This window comes from Petromyzon marinus, chromosome 30 (assembly GCF_048934315.1).
Source record: "Petromyzon marinus isolate PM22_M1 ecotype Great Lakes invasive population chromosome 30, UKy_Petmar_22M1.pri1.0, whole genome shotgun sequence".
Lineage (NCBI taxonomy): Eukaryota > Metazoa > Chordata > Hyperoartia > Petromyzontiformes > Petromyzontidae > Petromyzon > Petromyzon marinus.
In genome coordinates this window covers 8,249,645-8,274,539 of record NC_133696.1, presented here as the reverse complement: position 1 = coordinate 8,274,539, position 24,895 = coordinate 8,249,645, and the positions used below count along the sequence as shown (strand labels likewise).

The 24,895-nt window shown below is 45.9% G+C and overlaps 1 protein-coding gene and 1 long non-coding RNA gene across 11 annotated transcripts in view; both read right to left on the bottom strand.

Annotated features, from left to right (window-relative positions):
- The window catches only part of LOC116947403 (protein bicaudal D homolog 2), a 55,826-nt gene extending 36,255 nt beyond the window's left edge, over positions 1 to 19,571 (bottom strand). For 8 of the 10 annotated variants that reach the window (XM_076070673.1, XM_076070672.1, XM_076070675.1 and 5 more), the window contains exon 1: positions 19,073 to 19,570. In XM_076070673.1, the coding sequence (XP_075926788.1) occupies positions 19,073 to 19,276 (204 nt within the window). In that variant the 5' untranslated portion in view covers positions 19,277 to 19,570. Of the gene's footprint in view, positions 1 to 19,072 lie in introns of all 10 variants that reach the window. The other 2 variants (XM_076070669.1, XM_076070670.1) reach the window with 1 other exon arrangement.
- LOC142929378 (uncharacterized) overlaps positions 1 to 24,895 on the bottom strand; it is a 205,530-nt gene that overhangs the window by 42,479 nt on the left and 138,156 nt on the right. The window lies entirely within an intron of this gene.

Here is a 24,895-nt window from a genome sequence, read left to right as displayed (position 1 = left end):
TAATTGCTTTTTACCTACACACATGACTCGACCGGTGCACCTAAAGCAAGATAATCGATTGCAATCGCTGCATCGTTAACGTCCAGCAGATACCGTCAAGCCTCGACGAGACCACAGGACAGCTGGAACGATCCGCAATTCGTGTAAAAAATGCCAACGCAGCGGAGGCAGGCCCTCTCCCAAACTGTAAATCTGACGCCGGCGATCAATGCGTACATTACCGGCCATCTGCAAAATGACGCAGGTGAAACGGTGACCACGTCTACTAAACTTGCACGCGTGATTGAGAAGCGTTCTGCATTTTCTCTGCTATTCAGGAGCCATGGCGTCTGCTTAGATGATTAAAGACATGTGTTAACAAACCAACGGCAGCTGGGATTGCGCAAGTGAAATGAGAGCCACACAAACACCACCGTATGAGGTACGGTTTGATACGTTTCCGATAAGTATATTAATAAGAATATAATTAACAACACAAACTCGGCACACTCATCAATAACACTTCCATAAAAGAAGAGATATATATAATCGTCGACATTTTGGGCAATGGGCCTTCTGCATAAGCACATAAAACCCACACATGTGCTTATTACTATAATTATTTGTTTTAAGGCAATGTTATTTATGCGTGTGTTGCGTTTTTTGTTCATTGTGCTTGTGCACCATTGCCAACACAGCTGCATGACCAAATTATTTCTTCATTAAGAATGTTTTCTTCACACAAACGTAACATTTTTTTTAAGCCCATGAGTCTATCGGCGACGTTTGTTTAAAGCAGCAACACCCTCGGACCGGTTTCAACTTGTTGAGTCTCATCAGCAGTCAGACCTGATGGATATTCATTTCACCGTTGCAATGTTTCATTGTGATATCTCACACATAGACATTGTCATGGAGTGACCTATGTAAATTATATATATATTAAGATCCATGTTTGTAACTATAAAAAAAATGACAATGGAAATCGGAAGCCCCCAAAAATTATGAAATTAAAGGTTGCGTGATACTTACAAATATATATAATCCCCTATCATGAGTGACCCAAGTAATTTGCTTCCATGTAATGTGACACAAATGCCAATATACAGAGCAATAAAAGCGCACTCTCAAAGCCCACTCTCGCTTGCAGTCATTGGTACGGATTACGTTTGGTGTGTAATTTGTTAAAACACAAGACACCCGGCGTAGATTCAAGTTTAAAAAGCATCATCCATTATTGTGACCGGTGAGCGAATCTTTAACAAACGAGCACAGCAGTTCAAACGCAGTCAGGGAGTTACGCTGTCAGGCCGCTGAGGTGTGTGACTCAGGCAGACATCGCTAAGCAAGGCCATCTCTCCTTGACACCCCCCCCCCCCAGGCAATATCAGGCTTGGCACGCAGCCCAGAAGCATCAGGCAACAAACGTGAGCTCACCCCTAGCTCGCTTCCAAAACCCACGCCGCCGTTTTATTGCGTGTGTCGTAATGTGCAGCAAATAACACGGGTTCGTGTCAAGACTGATAAGGTGGCTCTGCCTGCCAGACAATGATAACCTCTCTTCTGTGCGTTTTCTGGCCGTGACGTTTCGCTTCGCGTGCTGGGAGCATCTCCTGGAACTCCCGGGAAGTTCGTAGGACTTTCCCGAAGGAGCTCGCAGCACGCAGAGTGAAATTTGCACGTCGCACCCACAGAGTGCACGATAACGACGCAAAATCAGAGTGGAGAGCTGTGCAGCAGCGCAAACGTGACAACCTACGCGGCAGTAATGGCAACCTCCATTTGCGTGGGTCCACTCGTCTTCTCTGTGCGATTTCATGTAATGGCGTCCAGTTCAGCTACGTGGCTTCATCGTTTGTGAACTCACAGACTCGCGCGAATTCCGCACAGCGGTTTTATGGAGCCCAAATCCCGTGGCGACCGGGGCTAATACCGCGTCGACTGCTCTGAGCCAGCACAGTCAAGATCCGCGATTTGGCTCCGGGTTTCAGGCACCCGTGATTCGACAGGGTTAAAACTATGCCAAATATACACGAGGGCACCACTAAAAAAATGCTTGTTGTTTTCACGATCACGCCACGTAGATTTACGAATGTTTCTGCTCAACTAAAACCACTGCAAGGTTAAAGAGACCCCCTCAATATGTACTGGTTGCTCAACAGATGCAAATGCATTGCAGTCACTACATAGTACAGAGGCATAGATCGCAGAAAAGAGGAGGTTGTCCACAGCAGCCTGTAAGTATCCACGGATTAGAATGACATTCTCAGCTGTTGAATTTACACCTAAAGTACCAAATTGAAAGGAGGATGTGATCCAAAGAAAAATGAAAACTTCCCTTTGCCATCTGCATATTGTGGGACACCTCAATACATACATATTTAAATCAGTCTTGGGTGTCATTATGGAACTCCAGCGACATCTCTTCCATAAAGTGAAATACAAATGTACATTTCTAGTGTGTTTAAATGCAACCGCATCTCCAGATGCTTTATAGAGGGGGCAAAATAATAAAAACGTCAGCAATTTACACATGAAAGCAAATGGAGTCTTAAGTCGTGACTTGAACACGAGCAACCGCACAAAGTCCAACAGAATTCCAGACAACGGGAGCAGAGAAGGAGCGGTCTCCTCCCACGGACAGAAGGGCGATGCCTGTGGGTGACTTCATGAGAAGGAGGCAGGCCTATTGTTGCGTGAGCGAAGACAACGTGCCGGGGGTAGATTGATATGCTATGTAAAAAGTCACGTGACTAGGTGAAGTATGACCATGATTTTAAAGTCTGTTCATTGTTCAATTGATGAGGGTTCAAATTTCCAAGTCAGATTGGACCACACAGACAAGGTGATATACCTAGAGTAGAGAGACGCTACATCATGGGATCTCCCTTGCCAGTATCAAAATATTAGAATAGGTTTGACCCTTTCTGGCAGTAAAACAGGTGTTAAGATGTTAAAACACCAAACAGAAACCTTTAGCATGGAATCCTGTCTGCATTAACCACACGTACTTGTGGTGAACATGCCAAAAAAACATGCTTTGATAAATATATATGCATTGTCCTTGAAACTGATTGGTCCACACCAGAGACAGCTTTCTTTAGAGCCGTCTCAAACAGTGTTAGACCAGAGGACACCAAAATGCGAACAGCACAAAGACAATGCACTATCAGGACATTGAGAACTCGCGGTGAGCAGCTACATCATGGGACCTCCTTGCCAGTATCAAAATATAAAAAAAGGTTTTAGATGTTTGTAAGAGCCTCTTCCTTTTATTGCGTATATTACATTTCTGGGAACTGACATTCCCATTTGATTGCAAGGCGACACGCTCTCCACCGGGCATATGAGAAGCGCCCCATCCCCTGTGGGAGAGAGTCCTATTAAAAGAAGGGGCGGGCAGGTGGAAACGCTTGTGCCTCACAGCAATGAGAGCCTGGGCTCGATTTTCACCCGACTGTTCTCTCCCTGTTCTGCATGGAATATTCTGGGTTCTCCAATTTTCCTCCCATAGCTAAAAAGCATACACTGTAATTGGTATTGGCCAAAAAAGACCCAATGCTGAAAAATTCCGTGGAAAGTACTCAATTGGGATTAGAAAGACTCAGCGAGGTTTTCCTGGTTTAACAAGGATAAAAATAAAATAAATAACTGCCTTCAGAAACAATTCCAAGAGAAGACCATTTTCCGTCGCCATTCTCTGACACCACGTGATCGTGCACTGCTTGCTACTCGAGCACCGAGAGGGCATTTATTCGTCTTTTGACATTATGCCGATGTCACTAATTGGGATAAAACAAGCCGCGAAAATAAAAAGTGACCATCAACCCAAATCCTAGGCCTAAACAACTGCTACCACCTCCTAGGACTTTGACTCGGGCAGCCAGGCAACAAGTCAACTTTGCCCCCTCCAAACGGATGAGCCACAGAGGAAGGGCTGATGTAAGTGGCAACATACCGCAGTGCAGGCAATCATATAAAGGCTAATGGTTTATATACAGCAACACCTCCGCTAGCCACACTAATAAGGGAGAGCCCTGGTCCAATGAGCTGCGATATTTGGCTAGCTGCCAAACTAATTAAGATGGATTTAATAAACCACAAACTACCCTGAAAACCTTGGGTATAAAAAAAACACTGAATTGTAATACATTTACTCCACGCGAAACTCTGTGTCCAAGTGGCTGTGTACTGACCATTGAGTGGGGTGTTTGTTTTACAAGGAGTATAAACAAGCAGAAATCACAAACAAGGAAGAACGGACAGCAACAGAGATGCAAACAGGGAGGAACAGAGAACAAGCGAGACAAACACGGAGGAACGGAAAGTGAGAGACAACACAGGGGAACACAACATGACTACAGCAGAGGGAGCTCCAGTACACGCAATTGCAAAAAGTGTAGCCACCTACTGGGTGAGATGCTGCACTGCAGTTCCAAGTGGTGCAGAGATATCTTATACTGGTAGGAAACGTAGTGGCCTGGAAGCCCAACCGGGATTAATTCACAGGAGGCAGGGGATTAATTGTGTATGTCTGTGGATGTCTGTCCACGTGTTTACGGACACCCGGATATATAACAAATGCGCTCCTAGTGGGCATTACTGGTAGGAAACGTAGTGGACTGGAAGCCCAACCGGGATTATCACAGGAGGCAGGGGATTAATTGTGTATGTCTGTGGATGTCTGTCCACGTGTATCCGGACACTTGGATAAAATGGAAGGGGTGGGGCTGGGTGGAGAGGGGAGGGTGGGGCGGGGCTGGGTGGGGAGGGGAGGGTGGGGAGGGGCTGGGGAGGGTGGGGAGGGGAGGGGCTGGGTGGGGAGGGGCTGGGTGGGGGGTGGGGAGGGTGGGGGGGGCTGGGTGGGGGGTGGGAGGGATGGGGCTGGGTGGGGAATGGCTGGTCACCCCGTGGTGCCCTTATAAAACTCAACGTTTAACCTACTCACGCCGGCTTGTGCCCGCCCTCACAGTCGGGCATATTTGCGGAATACACCACGCCGCCGTTGACCCTGGCCATTGACCGAGCAACCCAACGTTCCTAACCAGCTCCCTCCGCAGGAATGTGTTTATTTTGGCAGTACTGGTCCGGCTAAATGAAATCTGGCTAGCCGGGATCTGGCTTGCCAGGGTTTTACTGGAGGCCAATTTTCAGATTTTTTAAGACTAAAAATGGCAAAAAAAATCTGGAATACATCCCGAGCAAACATGACCAGTTGGCCTGAGGCTGCATCTGTAACACTACAGCTGTGCTGCCTGCTGCACGTATTTCATTCTCTACATCTATTACCTGAAATCAACAGGGAAGTTCAACCTCTATAGGCCCCGCTCCTTCCTCTTCATGCACCGCCCCCCTTACTCCTTAGGCCCTACCCTTTCCTGATTAGGTTTTTCCTCTTTCAGCTCCGCACTTTCCTCTTTAGGACCTGCCACCTTCTTCTTTAGGCACAACTCCTTCCCCTAGACACAAGGTTGGGCTTGTTTGGGTATTGGTAGGGGTTCTGGAACGAGGGGGGGACAGTGTTCGCATGCAGCAGTAGTTGTGATGGGCAGGGACAGCAGACAGGTAAGGGTGGGGCGGCTTCGCCATGACCAACATCTCTCAGAGTGATGTAATAATAGATTATTGGATTCAGTGGACATCGCAAATTAGTGGCCAAGTGAGACACCCTTAGAGTGTGCAAGCAAGATAAATGTGGGTCTCCGTGATCCACACTATCCGTTGCAGCATCATCGCCAGTGCGCCAGTCCCTCTTCCCACGTGCGCGCCCATCGCCGGTCCCCAAAGAACCTCTAGCCACGGTGCTGGCTGCTGCTTCCAACACTGGCTGTGGCCGTTGTTGCTACCGTAATTTCAAACGGCTGATCGTTCGCTCGGCAAAGGATGCCGCAGATTTCCAAGGCCCGGTGTTTCCGCCTTTCCATGGAGCGGCAAGCTCGCCTGCGCTCCTAATTAGCTTGCGCGCGTAGCAACCCCAACGGCAGGGGGAAAAAAAAAACACGCTAGATGCTGGAAGCGGATGAAATGTGCAACAAACTACCACACGCTATTCATTAATGCACGTGTGTGAATTTTGTAATCACACGTTCGCCTTGTGACGGTCAAATCGATGGATTTATTTTTAGAGCTAGAATTTAGCCAAATTAACTACATAATCAACTCTAATGTGATGTTTTAGAGATATGATATTTATGAATAGCAATTCGTATCATGTAGGTTTATTTAGGGTGGAGCAGTGTGCTATAAATCCGGAGTAGCTACAGTAGTTCGATTCCCACTGATGGCTAACATTTGTTTCAAGTTAGTTGTATTTAACCAGGTGAGAACAGTGGATTGACATAGAACAAAAAAATTCATTTTATTATTGTTTTTAATTATTATTCAGGGTAATGGCATGTGTTTGGGGTGTTTTGGCTAAGCACAGCGAAGCTTTATGTGACGTGTTTATTTGAAGCCTTGTAACGGGCCATGGATTTGTGGATTAAAATTTATTATCATCTTGAAGAATGTTCCGTCTCGTCCGATTTTCTCGGAAAGCGTGCCAATGCCGCCGTTGCAATGGAGCAAAACGGCCAAAGTGATGCGTTTCGGCCATTTCATATAAACTGTAGTTTGGACGGTGACTCACGGATCGAATTACGTGTGTAAATAATTCACTAAATTCTCCGATTCGCATGTTACTTTAAATCCACGGTGGCAAGATGTTAACTACCTCGCCTGGTATACATGAGGTCGTGGGTTCGATCCCGACCCTGATGGCTCTATATTTGGAGGTTGCATGTTGTCCTCTTGGTCGTGTGGATTTTGCTATGGGTCCCTCGGTTTTTCCCTCCACATTTAGAATCAACATGCGTTTAGAGTATTTGGCTGCGATACATTTCCGCATCATCAGACACTTCGTTGAGCTTTCACATGCGGCCAGGTGGCTTCTGACAAAAATCTATATAGCTCAGTGTGTCTTACCTGGTAAAATACAAATAGTTTAGTAAAACAGTTTATGACATCCACTCTCTCTCTCCGGCCTCTGTCCAAGAAGAAGGGCCATTGACCGGAATGTTGCCTATGTTTTGTTCCTTAAAGGCCACGGTGTAATTGACGAACGTGTTTTTTGTTGTTAATTGTGCACCAGTGCCAGCACAGCAGCATCACCAAATAATTTGTCAAATAATATTATGCTCCTGCACACAAAGATAACATTTTTTGTTGAGTCTCATCGGCAAAGCCTGATAATGCAGAAGCATCGCCAAATAATTTGAACAAAAATAATTACTAAGTAAGGAACACATAGATTAGAGAATATGTGCAAGTTTCAAGTTTAGTTTAACAAGGTGTGAACTCAAGATACCAGGATAGCCTCATTCCCAAGAGTGACCTGCTAATAGGTGTCGATGAATGCTATGTATAGTCCCAATTTGAGAAATTAGTAATTTGCGGGTAAGTAAAACTATTTGCCAATGTGCATGTTAAAGAGGTGATATTAACCGTTAAGGAGAGTAAGTCGGCTTGTGCCGGTCACGTCCCTAGAAGGGATGATGGCTGGTGGTCGAGACTAATGACAGAGTAGCAGGTGAAGGAGGAAACACGCCCAAGAGGATGTCCTGCGCGGACATGGAATGATGACAGCAGCTCGGGTGCAGAAGCAAGATGGATTCCTGCATTAGTTGACCGTGAGAAATTGACACCCTGGGTAGGTTTACATCCAGCAGTGGATATATTATGTCTGGTGAGGATGTGTTCATTCTATTTCTAAATCAGTTCACCAAGCCACCCGGAAATCACGTCACTTCTATGTGGCCACCCCCATTTTGAATCCCTCCTCTCTCCCCGCCGCCCACTGTCAAAACAGACACTGCTCCTTTGCTCCTGTTTCTTTGTGTTTTTTTTAAGTCCTTTTCCTCTTATTTCCCATTCCTTCTCTCCCTTCTTCCCTTTTCCCATATATTACATTCTTGATCCTATTTATCTTCCCGTAGTGTGCCAGTGGTACAAAGTTGCTCGTATCACGATATATCCTATAGATATACACACCACTACTCATTCTATCTGTACCGCAACATGAAAAAGATAAACCTTTGTGTGATTCAGATCATGTGAATTCATCAAATCGCAGAGATAGAAAATAATTTGAGGACTAACTTTTGTCATACCACCCCCTAACTGCAAACTCAATACGAAACCATCCTACCATCACGATGAACACATCGGACGCCTTGAGACTCATCCAATTTATACTGTAGGCTCTTTACATCCTCAACATATCACATATATCGCAATGCACACAGTGCAAAGTACACCGCATTGCTGCATTCGGGACCTAATTGACTTAGTGATGAAAAAATCCAACAGCCGCTTGCCGACTTGCTCGCTCACCGTGCCGGCGAGGTAATAACAACGCGACGAAAATAAAGGATAGCGTTTTTGGCAGCGCTCATCCATCACATTAAATATTCAAATCGCCAAGCCGCACTTGGACCGCGGATTCGTCAGCCACAATTTTAACCACCGCAAAGACGCTTTCAGGAACAAAGCGAAGACACCAAAATGTTCCTTCGATCGGGGATATTTTTTTATAAATATAGATTGCCATTTCCCCAACCAAATTTATCCTGATTGTGTGCTATTGGCGCCGTGTCACGGGACGACATGTCTATTTGGAAATATCACAGAGCAGTGCTACCCTTCGTGTGAGAGAATGGCCCATGGAACCGGATATCACAGAGCCACCTTTGAAAACCCTTAAAGCGGTCCTTTGGTTCTCTAACATAGAGGGAACCACTTTATCACTTGCTCTGCAGACATGAATGATGTTCATCACATGACAGTCAGTACAATGTTATAATTATCACAACTGGACGTTAGCCAAATGAAGTGCAGTCATCGGTTGCCTGGTTGACACCGTCAACTCTCCATACGAGATAACCTGGTGTAATTGCAGGTGATCAAAACCTGGATTAGAACCCAGGATCTCAGTGGTACCACCTGAACCCTGATCTCCTGGATATTTTCTTTCAGTAAAAAGAAAATACACCGCACGTTACACGCCCATGCCTTTCTGGGAAACACATGGCATGTGTGTCTATTTACGGAAATAGAGAAGAATGAGCTTAAGTGAGGAATTCCACCAAACAGCTGACTAACAGCTGTCTGTGTTCGAGTTGGGACACTGCGTTCGGAAGACAGAAAATTCCTTCCGTGGCTTTGATCAGTGAAGATCACCACCAGATGAACATAAGGCCATATAATTGTCTCAAACACCAACTTAAAAAGTGTTCCAAATCTGGCCATGCAAACCGACAGCAGCGAAACAAATAGACAACCATAAGACCAGATTTCGTCCTCATTAGGAATCATCGGAACAGCACAGTCATCAATTTACTGCCCTGTGCATCCGGGAGCCCATATATGGCGAGGGCTTACCTCCACACTTCAGGGACCTCCATTCGCACTTGCCTGAAAGCAATTATAATTAAAACATAACTTTCTGGAACGATGTGAAATGCCATTGCAACGGAAAAATGAGTGGAAACTGGAAAATATAATTTCACATGGGTTTTTTTACGTGCGGTCATTGGTGAAATGGGCTGAGGCCATCGACTCGCTGCACTGGAGAATTAGGGTTTCATCACGGGGTGGTGACTGAACCCCAGATTAAAACCATGAGATCTCAGTGGTAGCGGCTCAATGTCTGTAACCTTAGAGCCACCGGGCCACCTCTGGATTATGCTGAGCTGTCAGTTTGCTATGACGTGGCAAGCAAGATCTTTGGCAATCTCTTGACTGTATGCCTGTTGGATTCTCTGTGGGTACTCTGGTGTCCCTACCACATCATAAAGAACATTGGAGGTAGCTCAGCACTCCGATCTTACATTTACATGCAAATTTCATCACTAGCCTCGCCCACTTCGCTTATACACAATACAATGGCCACCTCCGCAGCTCCGTCGTCGTGGAAGTAGCTCAGCTCTCCGATCTTACATTTAAATGCAATTTCTTCACTAGCCCCGCCCACTTTGCTTGTGACCCTTGGGCTAGACCCATCTCAAACCTTTATAACATCCTGCCTCAGCAGCTCTCTCACGAATTTTGTTTTCACCGAATGACGATTACTTGTGTTGCGATCGATACATCGTGATATTTTTTACTATTTTTTCTATGTACGTAGCTTTACCGAAAGACCCAAAGAATATGAATTCCTGCAGTCACGAAAGCTTTAAGTCAAGATTATCTACCTAATGAGGAATTGGACAAACATCCAATGTAAGGCTATCTGAGATCAAATTGAAATATTATTTCTCCTCTGGTGCCCTCGTAGTCTGTAACTCCCACCCCTCAGCCATCTATGCTGTCGACACCCGGCAATTGTTCAAATCCAGTCTCAATACCTTTCTCTTCTCCTCCCGTTATGCCGGACTGCTTCTCTCTCTATGAAATATGGCCGCTCTTTCTGCACAGCATTTTAAGATGTGGTTGCATTCAGACGCTATATATATCCACATTGTGTTGTATTGTACTGAGTCGCACAGAGATAGATCCATAGGCTCCCACAGAATCCGACGGACTTGCAAAGACCGATAAAGACTCACACAGACTCTAATAGACACAGAGACCTATGACCGTGTCTCTGTACATACAATATAAACAGGCTCAATGTTTCAGCACAGCGTCTAGGAATGCGGTGGCATTTAGACACTACCGAAATCCACATTGTGTTGTACAGTAATCGAACTGCACCATCACCCCACTGGCCACTACCACCCCAGACGGCCATAGCGATGATGTGAACATGATGCAGGGCTGCAAATCCCATCCTCGACATTTTGTCAATCGCGATGCTCCCAACGCCAAACCCGTAATGCAGGGCCCTCCCCCGAGGTTCCCTTAAGTGCTATACAACACCAGCAGCAGAAGCGCCGCACAGTGAGTTATGTCCTAATTGCACCGCTGTCGTTGACCGGGCAGCATGCGAATCGCATTACGCTGCATCTTTAAATAAATATGATATAACCATTTATTTTTTGGGTTTGTCTGCACTATGCACTTGTGCGCTGCTGGAAATAGTCTCCATTGGTACAGTATCTCTGGCCGGCGCTCAAACCGCCGGGCCGAGCAAAATCCGCCCGCGTTTGTCGTGGGCGGGTGAATACTTTCAAAGCGTCAATATGACAGGAAGTTTAGAGCCATCGTATATAATGAAATAGCAAGGGCTTGTTATCACCCACAAACGATTTCAAGTAATCTGCATCGCACTAGCATATCGCACCAGTGAGATTCGATCAAGAGCTAAGATTAGAAATATTTATGCAAAAAAAAATATTTTGTGCTGAAAATATGACATCATTGCATGCGCGTGATTAATATGCTTAAGTAAAATTGCCCGGAGTTGAGACAAATGGCTCCTGGTGGCACAGCAAGTTTGGCACAGTGTTTGAGGTCGTCTGGGAGTAAGATGGAGATCGCTGGAATTTAAACAAGCGAGTACAGAGATGGGCCGAGTCAGGGGACTGAGACGGCACCAACACCATTCCTGGGGTTCAAATCGGTGTGTCAGCCACCTGCGATTAGAATGGGTTCACAAGATCTTGTCTATTTTTGTACATGATAGCATTACTATGTTCAGGAGCTACATGTCAATCTCGAGGTCTGTTAGCCACGACGAGAGGACTTCAGGAAAGAGTTTGTGTAGTCTTGCTATTTCTTCTCCGTTGACGGAGCACAGACTAGTGCTTTACTGTATGGTCCATAGTTTGGGTTGCATGCCTGCACAAAATAAAATGAAACAATAATCATGAAATTGAGTTTTTCGATTAATTCTGCATACTGCAGCCGCAGACTAGGTTTGATTGCCATGTAACGAGCGACTCTATAGCAGAGCTTGTGGATTAGGTGCACCACCTGTTTAGCGTGGTCAGACGCACCACCCAAAAAAGCACGAGAGCCACACGAAGGAGAACTCGGCAGTAGCTCTGTCGATTCAACTTCTCGAGGTCGTTCTCTCACACAAGGTGATCAACCACATTTTCGTCTCTCCGCCTGGAAGAAGGGGCATTGCCCGAAAAAATGTACTATACATTTTATTTTAGGCCAGTGCTGTTGCCCGAATGTGTAGAACCATTGTTATCTGTGCTCGTGCAAAACTGCCAACAGCAGTTTAACAGGCAGAGAAAAACTGTTTCCCAGTGAGAGCTCGCAGTGGGAATTGTTGAGGTCTCATGACATGACACCGATAGCGCAATTGTAAGGTAATTGCAGACGACACATTTATTTTTTAAACTGGTGACTCAGATCACTGTTGCCCCAAAGGCAAAAACTGCTTTTGTAATCGTAACTGACCCCAGGTATGTATGGCAGTGGTGCCAAGAATTCGGTCTTGCTTGTGCAAAAAAACACGTAAATAATCGAAATGACTTCACCTTCCCCCGCCCAGCACCCCATTTCCGAACAACTAATATATGATTGAAAATCCCAGCATAACATACACGGCAACAATCCCGCCGGCAGTGGCACGCGGAACGCTATTCGACGCTGGCAGCGATTCAAACCCGGCGTTAGAGTAAGGCAGAGGCTGTGTGTAAAGCAGCCGTGACGTGCTAATCGCACAGCGCCAACCTTAACCTCCGCCGCGTGTAATTCACTCAAAAACTGTACTGGGCGGTGCGCAATGATTCAACCTTCAGTCTGTGACCCCGTCAGATCTCGCAAATTAAGCGGGGTTAAGCCTGGATAGTGCTTGGATGGGTGACCGCAATGTATTCCAGGTTTAGGGGAGCGTGGCCCTTGTGACAATGCACGGCTACATCACGGTCACGCCCAAACCCTGCGTGGGTCGTGGAAGTTATTTGACATCACCGCGCTGCCGGTAAGTGCGGGTTGGTGAGGGCGGGCAGCATAAGTGCGGGTTGGTGAGGGTGGGCAGCATAAAGAGTGGAACATAGAAATATAGTACAAGAATGGCTCGACTGCCAACCACGACGCAGCCCCAAAGCTGCTAATAACAACCTGTTTGTGCTTGGTGGTCACCCGTAAAAACACTATCCAGGCTCAAACCCGCATAGCTTCTGAGACCTGAAAAGATCAATCACTACTCTGACTGATTTCGTCATCGGCCAAGTCAACACAGACTTCCTGAAAATCAAGCGTGCCCCCACGCTACACGACATTTATACATTGGCATCAACACGCTTACTGTACTCTCTTGATCATAAGACTAATTTCTTACCCCGTGTTTAAAATCAAAAGTTGAGAGTGTGTCTTACAATCTGGTGTGTGTATGAGACCAGATTTTTATAACTTTCGTGACACCGGGCGCAAGTTTGGGGCATGCATCCTACTTTCTGGGGCATCTTATAATCCAGAGAACATGGTGTTAATGGTCTAACTCGGAGCCATTGCATGACCTTTCAACACCACAACAATTAACGGACCATGCTTGATGATTGCGCAATGACGGATGGCACCAAGATGGCAGTATCTTAGATAGGTGTTATCTCAGCGGGAATTCGTGCAGCACTTTAAGAGGGCACGGAAAAGGTAGCACGGAGCGCGCATCCATAATTGACGAGAGCGGGGCGCATTACCCATGCACGTTTGCAAAAAAAGTGAAGGTCATTGTCAGATTTGGTATTGATCCCAAAGAGCAAGACGCCACATGCCGCGAGGTTGCGGGAAGGGTCGTGCTTTCCCAAACGTTTCAGGTTTCCAGGAGCGATGAACGCCAAGGTCTTCACGGTTTGGCACGGGGCCACGGTGCCACATTGTCTAGTGGATTGGTGGCGATCCACTAGACAATGTGCAGCGATGTGCTTCATCACATGCAATATACCGTTTTATTTCCTAGTTACACGACTACCTGCTCAGATATGGACAAAGCAGATGATTTGTGCTATTTCAAAAGCGATTTTGGTTCCGCGAATTATCAATCAGGTGTGGACCTCGCCTTAGGCATGCATCACCATTAGGGGTACGACTATTCAATACGTTGATATCGATTCCTATGCTCAAGATATTAAATTAGACTTCATCATCGTCATCAGCCATTGTTTATCCACTGTTGGATGAAGGCCTCCTCACGCCATCCCCAACCTTAAAGGTCGAGTGGCAGAATTACCCATCCCACTCATGCAAAAGAACTGATCTCATCGCTCCATCTCCGCGGCGGGCACATTCTTGTACGCTTGCCCTCCTTCGGCTCCCATTCTGTTAACAATCTCATCCCCTGGCTATCACACCCCGGCGCTTACAACTGCAGAGCTCGTTACGATGACGCTGATTCCGCGTACATTAATGGTCACGGTGCGCCTTCAATCCCTCATCTACCAACACCCCTCCCCAGTCAAATACACTCTAACCTGACAAGTCACACACAAACACCGACTAGGAAACGCCAAATCCCACACGGAGGTGTGACGTGAGGACTGGCGCTTCAAAAACCCTGCACCGGCACTGCCACTCAGTTCATAGCTCCGTTACTCCCTCCTCGTCATCGTCGTCATCATCTCAGATTATGAACAAGCTCAGATTTGCTGACGATGAGTTGTGACAACCAATGGAAGTGAACTTTAGAAAATAACTCAAACACTTAACAAAAGGCCACTATGTGGAACTCAGGATATATATGAGAAAAAATAACAAAACTGTGGCTCCTCCATGTCCCAACAGACTCCGCGCTCGGTATCCGTGACCCTAAGGCCATCGAGATAATAGCAGAGGGGGTAGCCTCTGCTCGTCCATCTTTGATTCTCCACGCATCCACGGACACAAACGCGCCGTTGTATTTTTGGCCGTGACGCACACACAAAGCGGCAAACGGGGCCTGGGCGAATCCCGTTAGCACACCAGCTCGCCCGCCCACCCTCTCGCTCGGTCGTCCACTCGCCCGCTCTTCCGTCCATGGGCGAGGATACCCATGGGATAGCGCGCAAGGGCGGTTCCTCTCCACCACAAAGGCGAGGATGAGGATGGGGGTGGAGGAAGAGAGGGTGAGGATGGGGGTGTAGGAAGAGAGGGTGATGGGGGGGTGAGTCCCATCACATGAGCAGCTGGCCGGACAAAACACTGTTCGTCATGAGTGCTGCGTATGACCTGTCACACTGATGCCAGATTGTTTGGAGGGAAAGGCAATGGCCAGCCATGCAAGTGCTCGCCGAGGTGCATGGGCAGCCAGTGTCCAGTACTATGATTAATGGCTAACCATGCAAGCAGCTGGATGTAGAGATGGCAATCCATATTAATGGCTAGGGTATAGTTGGGTAGCCACATTAATATGCATGTGGACAAGACGGCTTAGCTCTACTACTAGTGGCTAGCATATAAATGACATGGCCATACTTGTGGTTAGCACACAGATGGCTGGCCAAATGAGAAACTCCCGTACATTGGGCTGGAAATATAAATGGCCGATTGTATAGAGCCACACACCTTGGCTGGATGCAGAAATGATTGGCCAGGGATGAGTGAATTCCAACGCCTATGTAATTGCTGACACACAGCTGATAACGCAAAATAGCCTTAACAGACTGTTTGGATAAGTGCTATTGGCCGGAATGGCCAATACCACGTCTAGCCACATGTCTCCCCAGTGCCGACGATTTACACACTGCACCAGGTACTAAAGTCGACCTAGGGGCCCCAAGGACCTGTTTAGATATTTGCCACCGATGTTGACTCGAGCAAGAATCCAACTTTGTTCGTCAAGTTCGTAGCAGTGCGCTAACTCACAATCAGAATATTTATTCATACTGGAGGAATCCGATGAGCTATAAAGCTCTTTTTCACAGATTCCCAGTAGATGAGAAGCGGTGCAGCCAAAACCACAGTACTACCGCGCCACCCTCCCCATTCTTTGTCTTTGCTGATAAGACGCGCACACACACCCACTTGAGACACTATAAACACTAAACAGCCACTTCAATGAAGAGCAGCAAGGCAATGCCTGGAGTAGGCAGCACAGCGAGTAGGTTTCTGGATGGATTTCTGAACAGCAAATTATTGTTGTTGTTCGCCCAGCAGTGCAGGGTTCCTTCGGATATCCCAGGGGTTCTCCCGCTTATGGAAAAATTGTTACAGGTCAAACGTTCTATGCAACACCATCCTAAAACGAATTTGTAACTCCGCAAGTTCCTTTGTTCCTCAAAGTTAATTATACACATTTAGTAGCTAGCTGGCTGCCAGGCCAGGATTTATCGATCGTGCGCATTTTATTTAAACAATGGTACAAATTCCTTAAGTACTCTGGCCTATAGCAGTATAAATGGGTACACAAATACAGCCAATCGGAAGGTGCCGTAACCTTCCTTGGAACTCTTGGTTCGCAGATGCAACGCGCTCATTGGCCGAGCATGATGTCACCCGCCGCGGCGAGGGCTCTCGGCGACTGTCTTAACGTTACCGTTCAATAAGAACAAACGTCCGGCGGCCACCTTGTAGCGCCACGACAGAGCGCTCTGCCCCCACTAAACACACCCACCGTTTTTTGACTTTTACGTGTAATTAATGCGATAAGAGGCAAATTTTTGACTGTGCAGTCCTCCAAAGTCAGATTCATCAACAGAATAACGCTGATGATCATCGTGTGATTTACAATTTACAGCTCTTCATCGGGATCTTTATGCAGGAGGAATCCGATGAGCTATGAAGCTATTTTTCACAGATCACGAATGGATGAAAGTCTTCCCACGACGCCTTTCGGCCATGGGGGTTACTTGACCATACTTTACCACGCTGGTCAGTGCGAGTTTGGAGAGGTGAGGTGGCTAGAAATGGTTCAGATATCACTCGTCAATGATGTTAGCTGGGCTGGAATCACACTCAGGCATCGGGGGTTCGAAGCACAATTGCACTAACCATTGTGCCACCGCTCCAGCAAATATTAAACCAGGTCTGATAACGTTGAGACTTAAAGTAGATTTTTGAAGGCATAACCAGACTCATAAAAAAAACATACTGTAAATAGCGGATCAACCTCAACAAATCCAAGCACTCGCCATTTTAAAATTCTGACATTTAATTTTTTTAAGTAATTCTCATCAGGATCAATGATGTAAAGTGCAGTCTCCAACTCTTTACTATCCACCCTTGTCTGGGCGTTCTTTTCATGTGCTAAGAGGGGCCCATTGGCCAAAATGTCGCCTATATGTATTTTTTCCTTTTAAGGCCGCACAGTGTTGCTGACGAATGCGGTGTGTTCGTTGTTACTCATTGTGCTTGTGCACCAGTGCCAACGCAGCAACATCACCAAAAAATGTTTAACCATCAGCCATGGTCAATCCACTGCCACCATCTCTCAATATCCCGTGATGCAACAATCTGGGGACTGTTGGTTCGCAGATGTTGAACGATGACATCAGCCCATACGAGCTGCTGTCATTGTTCCGTCTCCTTGGTGGATACAAAAAAAAGAGAAAACCTATTTAAAATGTAAATTACATGTACAATTAAAATGTACATTTTAAATGAGATTACACAACAGCTCAAAAACATTTGCATTGGTATTGTCTGAATAGTAAGTGTCTGTCTAGCCCATGTAAAGGACAACTATAGACCCTCTTGCTGATGTCTACCACAAACATGAATATCCACAGATAAACGCGAATAAATAGTATGAATTTGGTGCACGTGGGTCCGAACTATTATTATCCGCATAAAGGGCCAACACTTTATGAACTTTCACACTACCGGGAAAACCAATTCCGGCCAAATTAGAATCATGGATTACAGGAAGAATCAGCAAAATTGGAATGATTGCGTATCGATTGGAGGCAAAAAAGTGGGTTAAAAGAATTGTACGATACAGTGCTGTGTTATGCCACGTGTGACTATTCCAGCTGGAACGAAGTTCAGAATAATCAACGTTTGCTTAAATATCTAAAGTTTACATTTGGGCTATTGGCAATTATACCAATCGGAGAGAATCATGGGGACTGATTAGGGTTGCTGAATTAATGATGGTGCCTGATAACTTGGTAGGTTTGTTTATAAAGTGATGCTTATTACATAACTGATGATGGTGCCGATGATCATCTAGATGCTGATGGTTATAATGCTGCTGATCATTATCATCACCCATCATATGGATGATGATCAAGCTGCTGATGATGATTTGTTAATAATGACCACCTGGCTACTGATGATAAAGATTATTATTGTTCCCACTGGTGCTGATAATAGCAATAAAAAAGCTGATTAATACCGCTATTCTGCTGCTGATTGATACTTATCATGATTATCATGCTGATGATAAAAGTGATGATCAAAGTACTGCTGCTGTTCATGATTAGTGGTGGTGAGTCATTTATTTGTCCATTAATGCTGCTGCTCATGCCGATAATAACGATGGTAATCCATTTTGATGCCGATTATGATGATCGAAGTATTTTTTATGGTGCTGATTGTAGTCATTAGCGTACTGTATATGCTAATAACGGTCAATTATGATGATGCTGACAATTCATTGGTAAATGTTCTGCTGCTGATGATGAACGATTGTCATTCAGAAACACGCTTACACTTATTGATTACTAATGGTCATTTCTTATGTTGAGACTGCTGCTGCTAATAACGATGGCCATCTGTGATGATGACCCTTCATGATATTGCTGCTGTTGAAGGTAGTCATTAATGCCAATGCTTATAGTGATGCTGATAATACTGCAGTGCCCATTAAACTGCAACGGTGCTGCTGATTAAACTGATGATGATCCTGGCTAAGGTGCTGCTGTTCCTGATGTTACGTCAATGCTGCTGAGACTGTTGATTTCTTATACTGCTGATTCTGCTGTTGATGCTGCTGGTACTGCCCGATGATAACTCAGATGTGACCGATACTGCCGATGCTACGGACTGCTGCCGTCGATTCTAGCACCGCTGTTACTGCTGATTATGCCGTGTCTGCCAATTCTGTCGGTGCTTCTAATACTGATGCCTGATATGTTGCTTCTGCTCATGATTCTGCTACTGCCAATTCGGTTGCTTCTGCTGATGGTAAAGCTGCCTGACGCAGCATCTGATCCTGCAGATTCTTCTACTGCTGCTCATGATGCCGATGCTATCGGATCACCTCAGCCCACCGCCGTCCACCCCATCCCCAGCCCATACGCACCTCCTGCAGGTGCAGCAGCTCGTGTCTGATGGCTTCGTGCTCGGCCTCCAGCTCGTCGTACCGCGCCTGCACCGCCTGCCGCTCCTCCAGCACGGCGAGCCCGTACTCGGCAGCCTGCACCTTCTCTCGGCTCGCCTCGGCCAGCTCGCGGCTCAGCCGGGTCACCTCGGCCCGCAGTGCCTCCACCTCGTCCGCGGCCTCCATGCCGGCCGCCGGTTCTTCGTCTCCTTCACCGGCAGTTGAAATTAAATCAGGAAAATTTTAAATTTTGTGCCCTTTTATTTTTTTTAGGAACCCTATTTTAACGCCGTTGCGCGCTGCATTTTTTCCTCGAGCCTTTGCACATTTTTGTTGATTTATTCCGTTCTATTTATATATTGTTTTGTTTTCAAGCCGGCAGCTGCATTCGAAACACGGAGCCGCAGTCGCATTCAGCCGCCATTTCCCGCGAAGCCGGCTCCAGTCAGCGCTACTCCCGCCCACCTCGCCAGTTACCCCGCCCTCCCTCGTCCGTTACCCCGACCACCACGCCCCTAACCCCGCCCACCACGCCCCTGACCCCGCCCACCACGCCCCTGACCCCGCCCACCACGCCCCTCACCCCGCCCACCACGCCCCTCACCCCGCCCACCACGCCCTTCACCCCGCCTATCTAGTCAGTTACACCGCCCACCTCGCTCGTTTCTCCGCCCACCTCGCTAGTTTCCCCGCCCACCTCGATCATTGCCCCGCCCAACTCACCCGTTACTCCGCCCACCTCGTCCGTTACCTCGCCCACCTCGACCGTTACTCCACCCACCTCGTCCGTTACCTCGCCCACCCGCGTCCGTTACCCCGCCCACCTCGACCGTTACCCCGCCCACCCGCGTCCGTTACCCCACGTACCTCGTCCGTTGCTGTTCGCCTTTTGGCGTCCTCTGGTCTAACACCGTTTGAGACGAGGCTCAAAAGAAAGCTGTCTCTGGTGTGGACCAATCAGTTTCAAAGACAATGCATATATTATCAGAGTATATTTTTTGTTTGCATTCTGACCACAAGCATTGTGGTTAATGCAGACACGATTCCTTGTAAAAGGTTTCAGTTTGGTTTAACGTCTCAACACCTGTTTTGTTGCCAGAAAAAAAGAGGAAAAACCTGTTCTCATCTTTTGGTACTGGCAAAGGAGGTCTCATGTCGTATGAATAACTCTACATGGAGATACTGTTAGGTTTACAGTGGCACATGAGCACAACGAACACGAATACACTCAACACGTTCGTCAGTAACACTGCTAGACCTTTAAAGTAAACATATAATCGGCAACGTTTTGGGTAAGTCCTTCATAATAGCACTTAACATGGGTCGCAGACACGGTGGATACATATAATCCGAGTTAGAGGCTGCACTTCTTTACACTATGGCGTCTGATGAGAGTAACATATTTGGAAAAAGATTCTGATCATTTTTGTTTGAGTTATGAATAATGACTTACTTATTAAAGCTTCAAATCTAGATTACTTATTAAAGGCAACTGTTTTGTATTACTCTACAGTATAGACCACGACCATCACTCCCAGGCACTTCCGTAGTTGTGGAGAATACTGTATAAGTAAAAAATAAAATCAGACATACCATATCTCCTTCATATATCTGTCTCTCTACGTAAAAAAAAACATGTTTACATACCCCATCAGCCACACGGCTTTGTTGTGAGTGCAGCAATTGATTAAAGGCGAGAAAAACTGAACCGGTTTCGACATTCAGTGCCTCATCAGTAGCAGTCAGGTTCGCCTCAATCAATTCTGGTGACCTGCCAGGTGCGTAGCTGGCAACCCAAACGGTTTACCCGTATTATTGTACATGGAAATCGAGTGTTTCAGGTCCATACGGCGTACATCCGTTTCAAAACAAGCACAAAAAAACCCGTGTACATTTGTTTGTGTTTCTCCCTTGTAATGGGACTTTGTAGAATGAACGTTGAGATTTAGAAGGGCACCAAGTGACTCAATACGGTCTGAATTGGTCTGTAATAAGCTATGCGGGTGTTTCTAGGTAAGCACCCGCTCTGTTAGATTTGCGTTCTAATCCATACCTCAAAGGACTCGTCTCAATTTTAGACGAGTAATTCTTGCATATACACATCTGCCAATGAATAAAACATCTGTCAGCTCTCCAGGATATGACTACCAGATGTTGCAGGCGAGGGCCCCCGCTATGTTAGATGTGGGTCTTAACTCATATCCACATATCCTAGGGGACCCACTAAGAGGGTACTTGTACTTGTTTTTAGACGTCTGTCAGCTTCCCCAGCCAGTGATACAAGCGAGCCTGACCGCTGCTGATGAGACACTGAATGTTGAAACCGGCCCAGAAGTTGTGCTTGTTTAGAACTAATGCTCGCTGCAAGTATACATAGATCTTGTTGGCTGCCGGGATGTGAATTTTTATTTTATTTCTTCATGTGGAGGGGCAGATGTTTGAATGAGACATTCTCTTGGGTTCGGCAACGATACACCACTTTGTTGCGCTATCATTTTTGGCCAAGGTCGCTTATGAAAAATAAGTTAATAGCTCAGTGGGCTTTACCTGGTTAAAAAAAAGAGTTCAGTTTCTATTGATATATTTTTGAAAGTTATTTGTTTACCTCTCCTATACTTTGCACTCCTATCGTATTTTTGTATTGTTTGTTGTTGTAACGTTCATGACCCGCCCCAACGGCAAATCTGTGAAAAAGAGCTTTGCAGCTCATCGGATTCCCCAGTATAAATAAATATTGTTTTATAACAACAACAAAAACCCTACAACGCTTAGGCGACGCTCCTTCCCGAAAGACGCTCCCATTGGATACAGGCCATCTTATGGGCGGGACCAGACGAGAGAGAACTCGCTAGTGATTGGCTGCTGCTAGTTTCGTCTCCGGTCCATTATTCGCGATGACCATTAGCAGGCGTCGATTGGGAGAGCCGCGCTTATGTGCGTTAGGCAATGTAATGTGACATTTGTCCGCATTTGTTGTGTGTGGAATGCCAAACACCCGGGGCGTAAACATTCACGTTATAAATTAACTCACCACGGAGTTCATTTGGAATGAGGTCAACAGTGGATTCCCACTACCAAGGGTTTTGTGAGGAAGGTGAAGTGGTCAGAATGAGCTGGCCAAATTAAAGGGAAGGATTTTTTTTATTTAAAGCTTTCGTGACTGCAGGGATTAAATATTCTTGGTTCTTTCGGTAAAGTCACGTAATAAAAATATAAAACAAAAAAATATTTTTTATATTTTTATTATTTTATTGTTTCCCTTCTACGTGACTTTACCGAAAGAAAACAAAATATATATTTTTTATATTTTTATTATTTTATTGTTTCCCTTCTACGTGACTTTACCGAAAAAAACAAGAATATAAAGGGAAGGATGTTAAAGGCGCATTTTTATCTAATTGTAATGCTTCTTCTTAAAGTTTGGCGGGAAGATTGTTCATAATAATGGTCGCGAAAGCCTACGTGTTAAACTGGGAAGATTGTTCAGAAACGTCCACGTGTTCATGTTATTAACGCTTTTCAACTAAAGTTGAAATTGTTAAGACTGTTCCCGTGTGTCCCGACGTCTGTAACGGAGGATAACCCCTAAAAGACGCTATCAAATATGAATCACAATTCAATTATAACAGTTGTATTTTGATTTAAAGCTTTCGTGACTGCGGGGATTAATATTATTGGTTCTTTCGGTAAAGTCACGTAGAAGGGAAATAATAAAACCAAAAAATCATCATCAGGATGATGATTGCTTGTGTTGCAGTCGAAACGTGATAATTTTATTGTTTCCCTTATAAAGAACCAAGAATATGATAACAGTTGTGTTGCTACAATGTACAGGGGTTAAATTCCGATAGAACACAGGCCAAATGTAAACGAGTTGTTTAAAACTTGGGACCCAAACAAAAAAAATCAGCGCTAAAAGGCTGATATGGATGTTTCTATTGCGCGTCGTCAGGGGCCGTCCATAAATGACGTCACACACCTGGAGGGGGGGGGGGGTCAGACATTTGTGACGGGGGGGGGTGTTAGAGAAATGTGACGTCACATCAAAATGCGCAATTTTAAATAAATATAGAATTGTTATAACAACACTCCTACAACATCAGAGTGCAGTGTCACATTAAATACGCACTACAATGACAATAGTTTAAAGCGATTTGAAGCATGTTTTATTTACAACATGGAAATATGGTTTGGAGGGGGGGGGGGCAGAGCTTTGTGACGTCATGTTTGAGGGGGGGGGGTCTGATTTTTTGTGACGCCCTGTGACGAGGGGGGGGGGGGTAAAAAATCGTCGAAAATCGCGTGACGTCATTTATGGACGGCCCCTCACTTTAAGATGTTCATGTTTTTGTTTGTTGCGCTTGCACCCGAGTCAAGAGCCGCATGGCTCACAGGGCTATGCCTAATGAATGAAACTTGAAAATGAATGACCTTGTTCACCGTGTGACTGCATAGCCATCTGGTTGCTTCCGACCTTCACTGACCCGCACAGACCAGCAAGGTCAAATCAGTCGTGGGGAGCCCCTCATCCAGCAGTAGATTGGCAAAAGGGTCTGTCTGCTCCATATAACATTGACTCTGGAGACGCCCACCTACGAAGTAAACATGGAAGGTTGGGCCAACGGTTTCCAACCACATCAGGATCTGTATCATGGAGAAATCAGATGAACTATGAAGCTGTTTTTCTCAGATGTCCGGGTAGGGGCGGGTCAGAAAGTTACAATACAAAAACACGATCGGAGTCCACATGCCAACGTTGGCCCTACGTTGCGTGTTTACTGGGTGACTCCACTCTCGCATCTTGCCGTTAAAGTCTCATCTCGGTTTAGTGAAAACGTAACCTCATCGATCCCAAAACTGAAGCACTCATCTTCAAAATTTAGTCCACTCTCATTAAAGACTCCAGTTCGTGAGTCTACCCCCAAAAGAGCTGACGTGCTGGAAAGCAGTGGGTGAAACCTTGGCGTTGCCAACTCATCCCAAGCTCTCGCTGTCTCCTGTCTCTATCGGGGCAACGTCATCAGCATACACTTTCTTTACCCAGCTACCGCTGAGACCCTCATCCATGCCTTTCATCACATTCAGACTCGACAACTGCAACTCTATCATGGGACCTCTCCTTTGCCAGTACCAAAATATGAGAATAGGGTTTTCCCCTTTTTTCTGGCAACAAAACAGGGGTTAACTTGTTAAAACACCAAACTGAAACCTTTTACAAGGAATCATGTCTGCATTAACCACAATGCTTGTGGTCAGAATGCAAACAAAAAACATGCTCTGATAAAATATATGCATTGTCTTTGAAACTGATTGGTCCACATCAGAGACAGTTTTCTTTCGAGCCTAGTTTCTTTGCATTCTGACCACAAGTATTGTGGTTAATGCAGACATGATTCCTTGTAAAAGGTTTCAGTTTGGTGTTTTAACAACTTAACACTTGTTTTGTTGCCAGAAAAAAGGGGAAAACCTATTCTCAACTGCAACTCTCTTCTCCGGTCTACCTACGCAAATATCTCGTCTTTAATATCCGGACGATCCAAAATACGGCTGCCAGACTTATCACCTGAACCCATAAAACCTGACCACATCACACCGATACTCATGTCCCTCCACTAGCTCACGATCCAACCCCAGATCAATTTCAAAATCATGCCGTCTCGACGATCTTCCATGGATTCGCCCCCTGCCTGCTTTTCCCCTCTCATCTCACTCTACTCCCCTTCACACGCTCTCCATTCACAGCCTACATTCAACTCTCATCAACTGCTCTCGTTGCCTGGAACTCCTTTACCCCCTGCCATAATG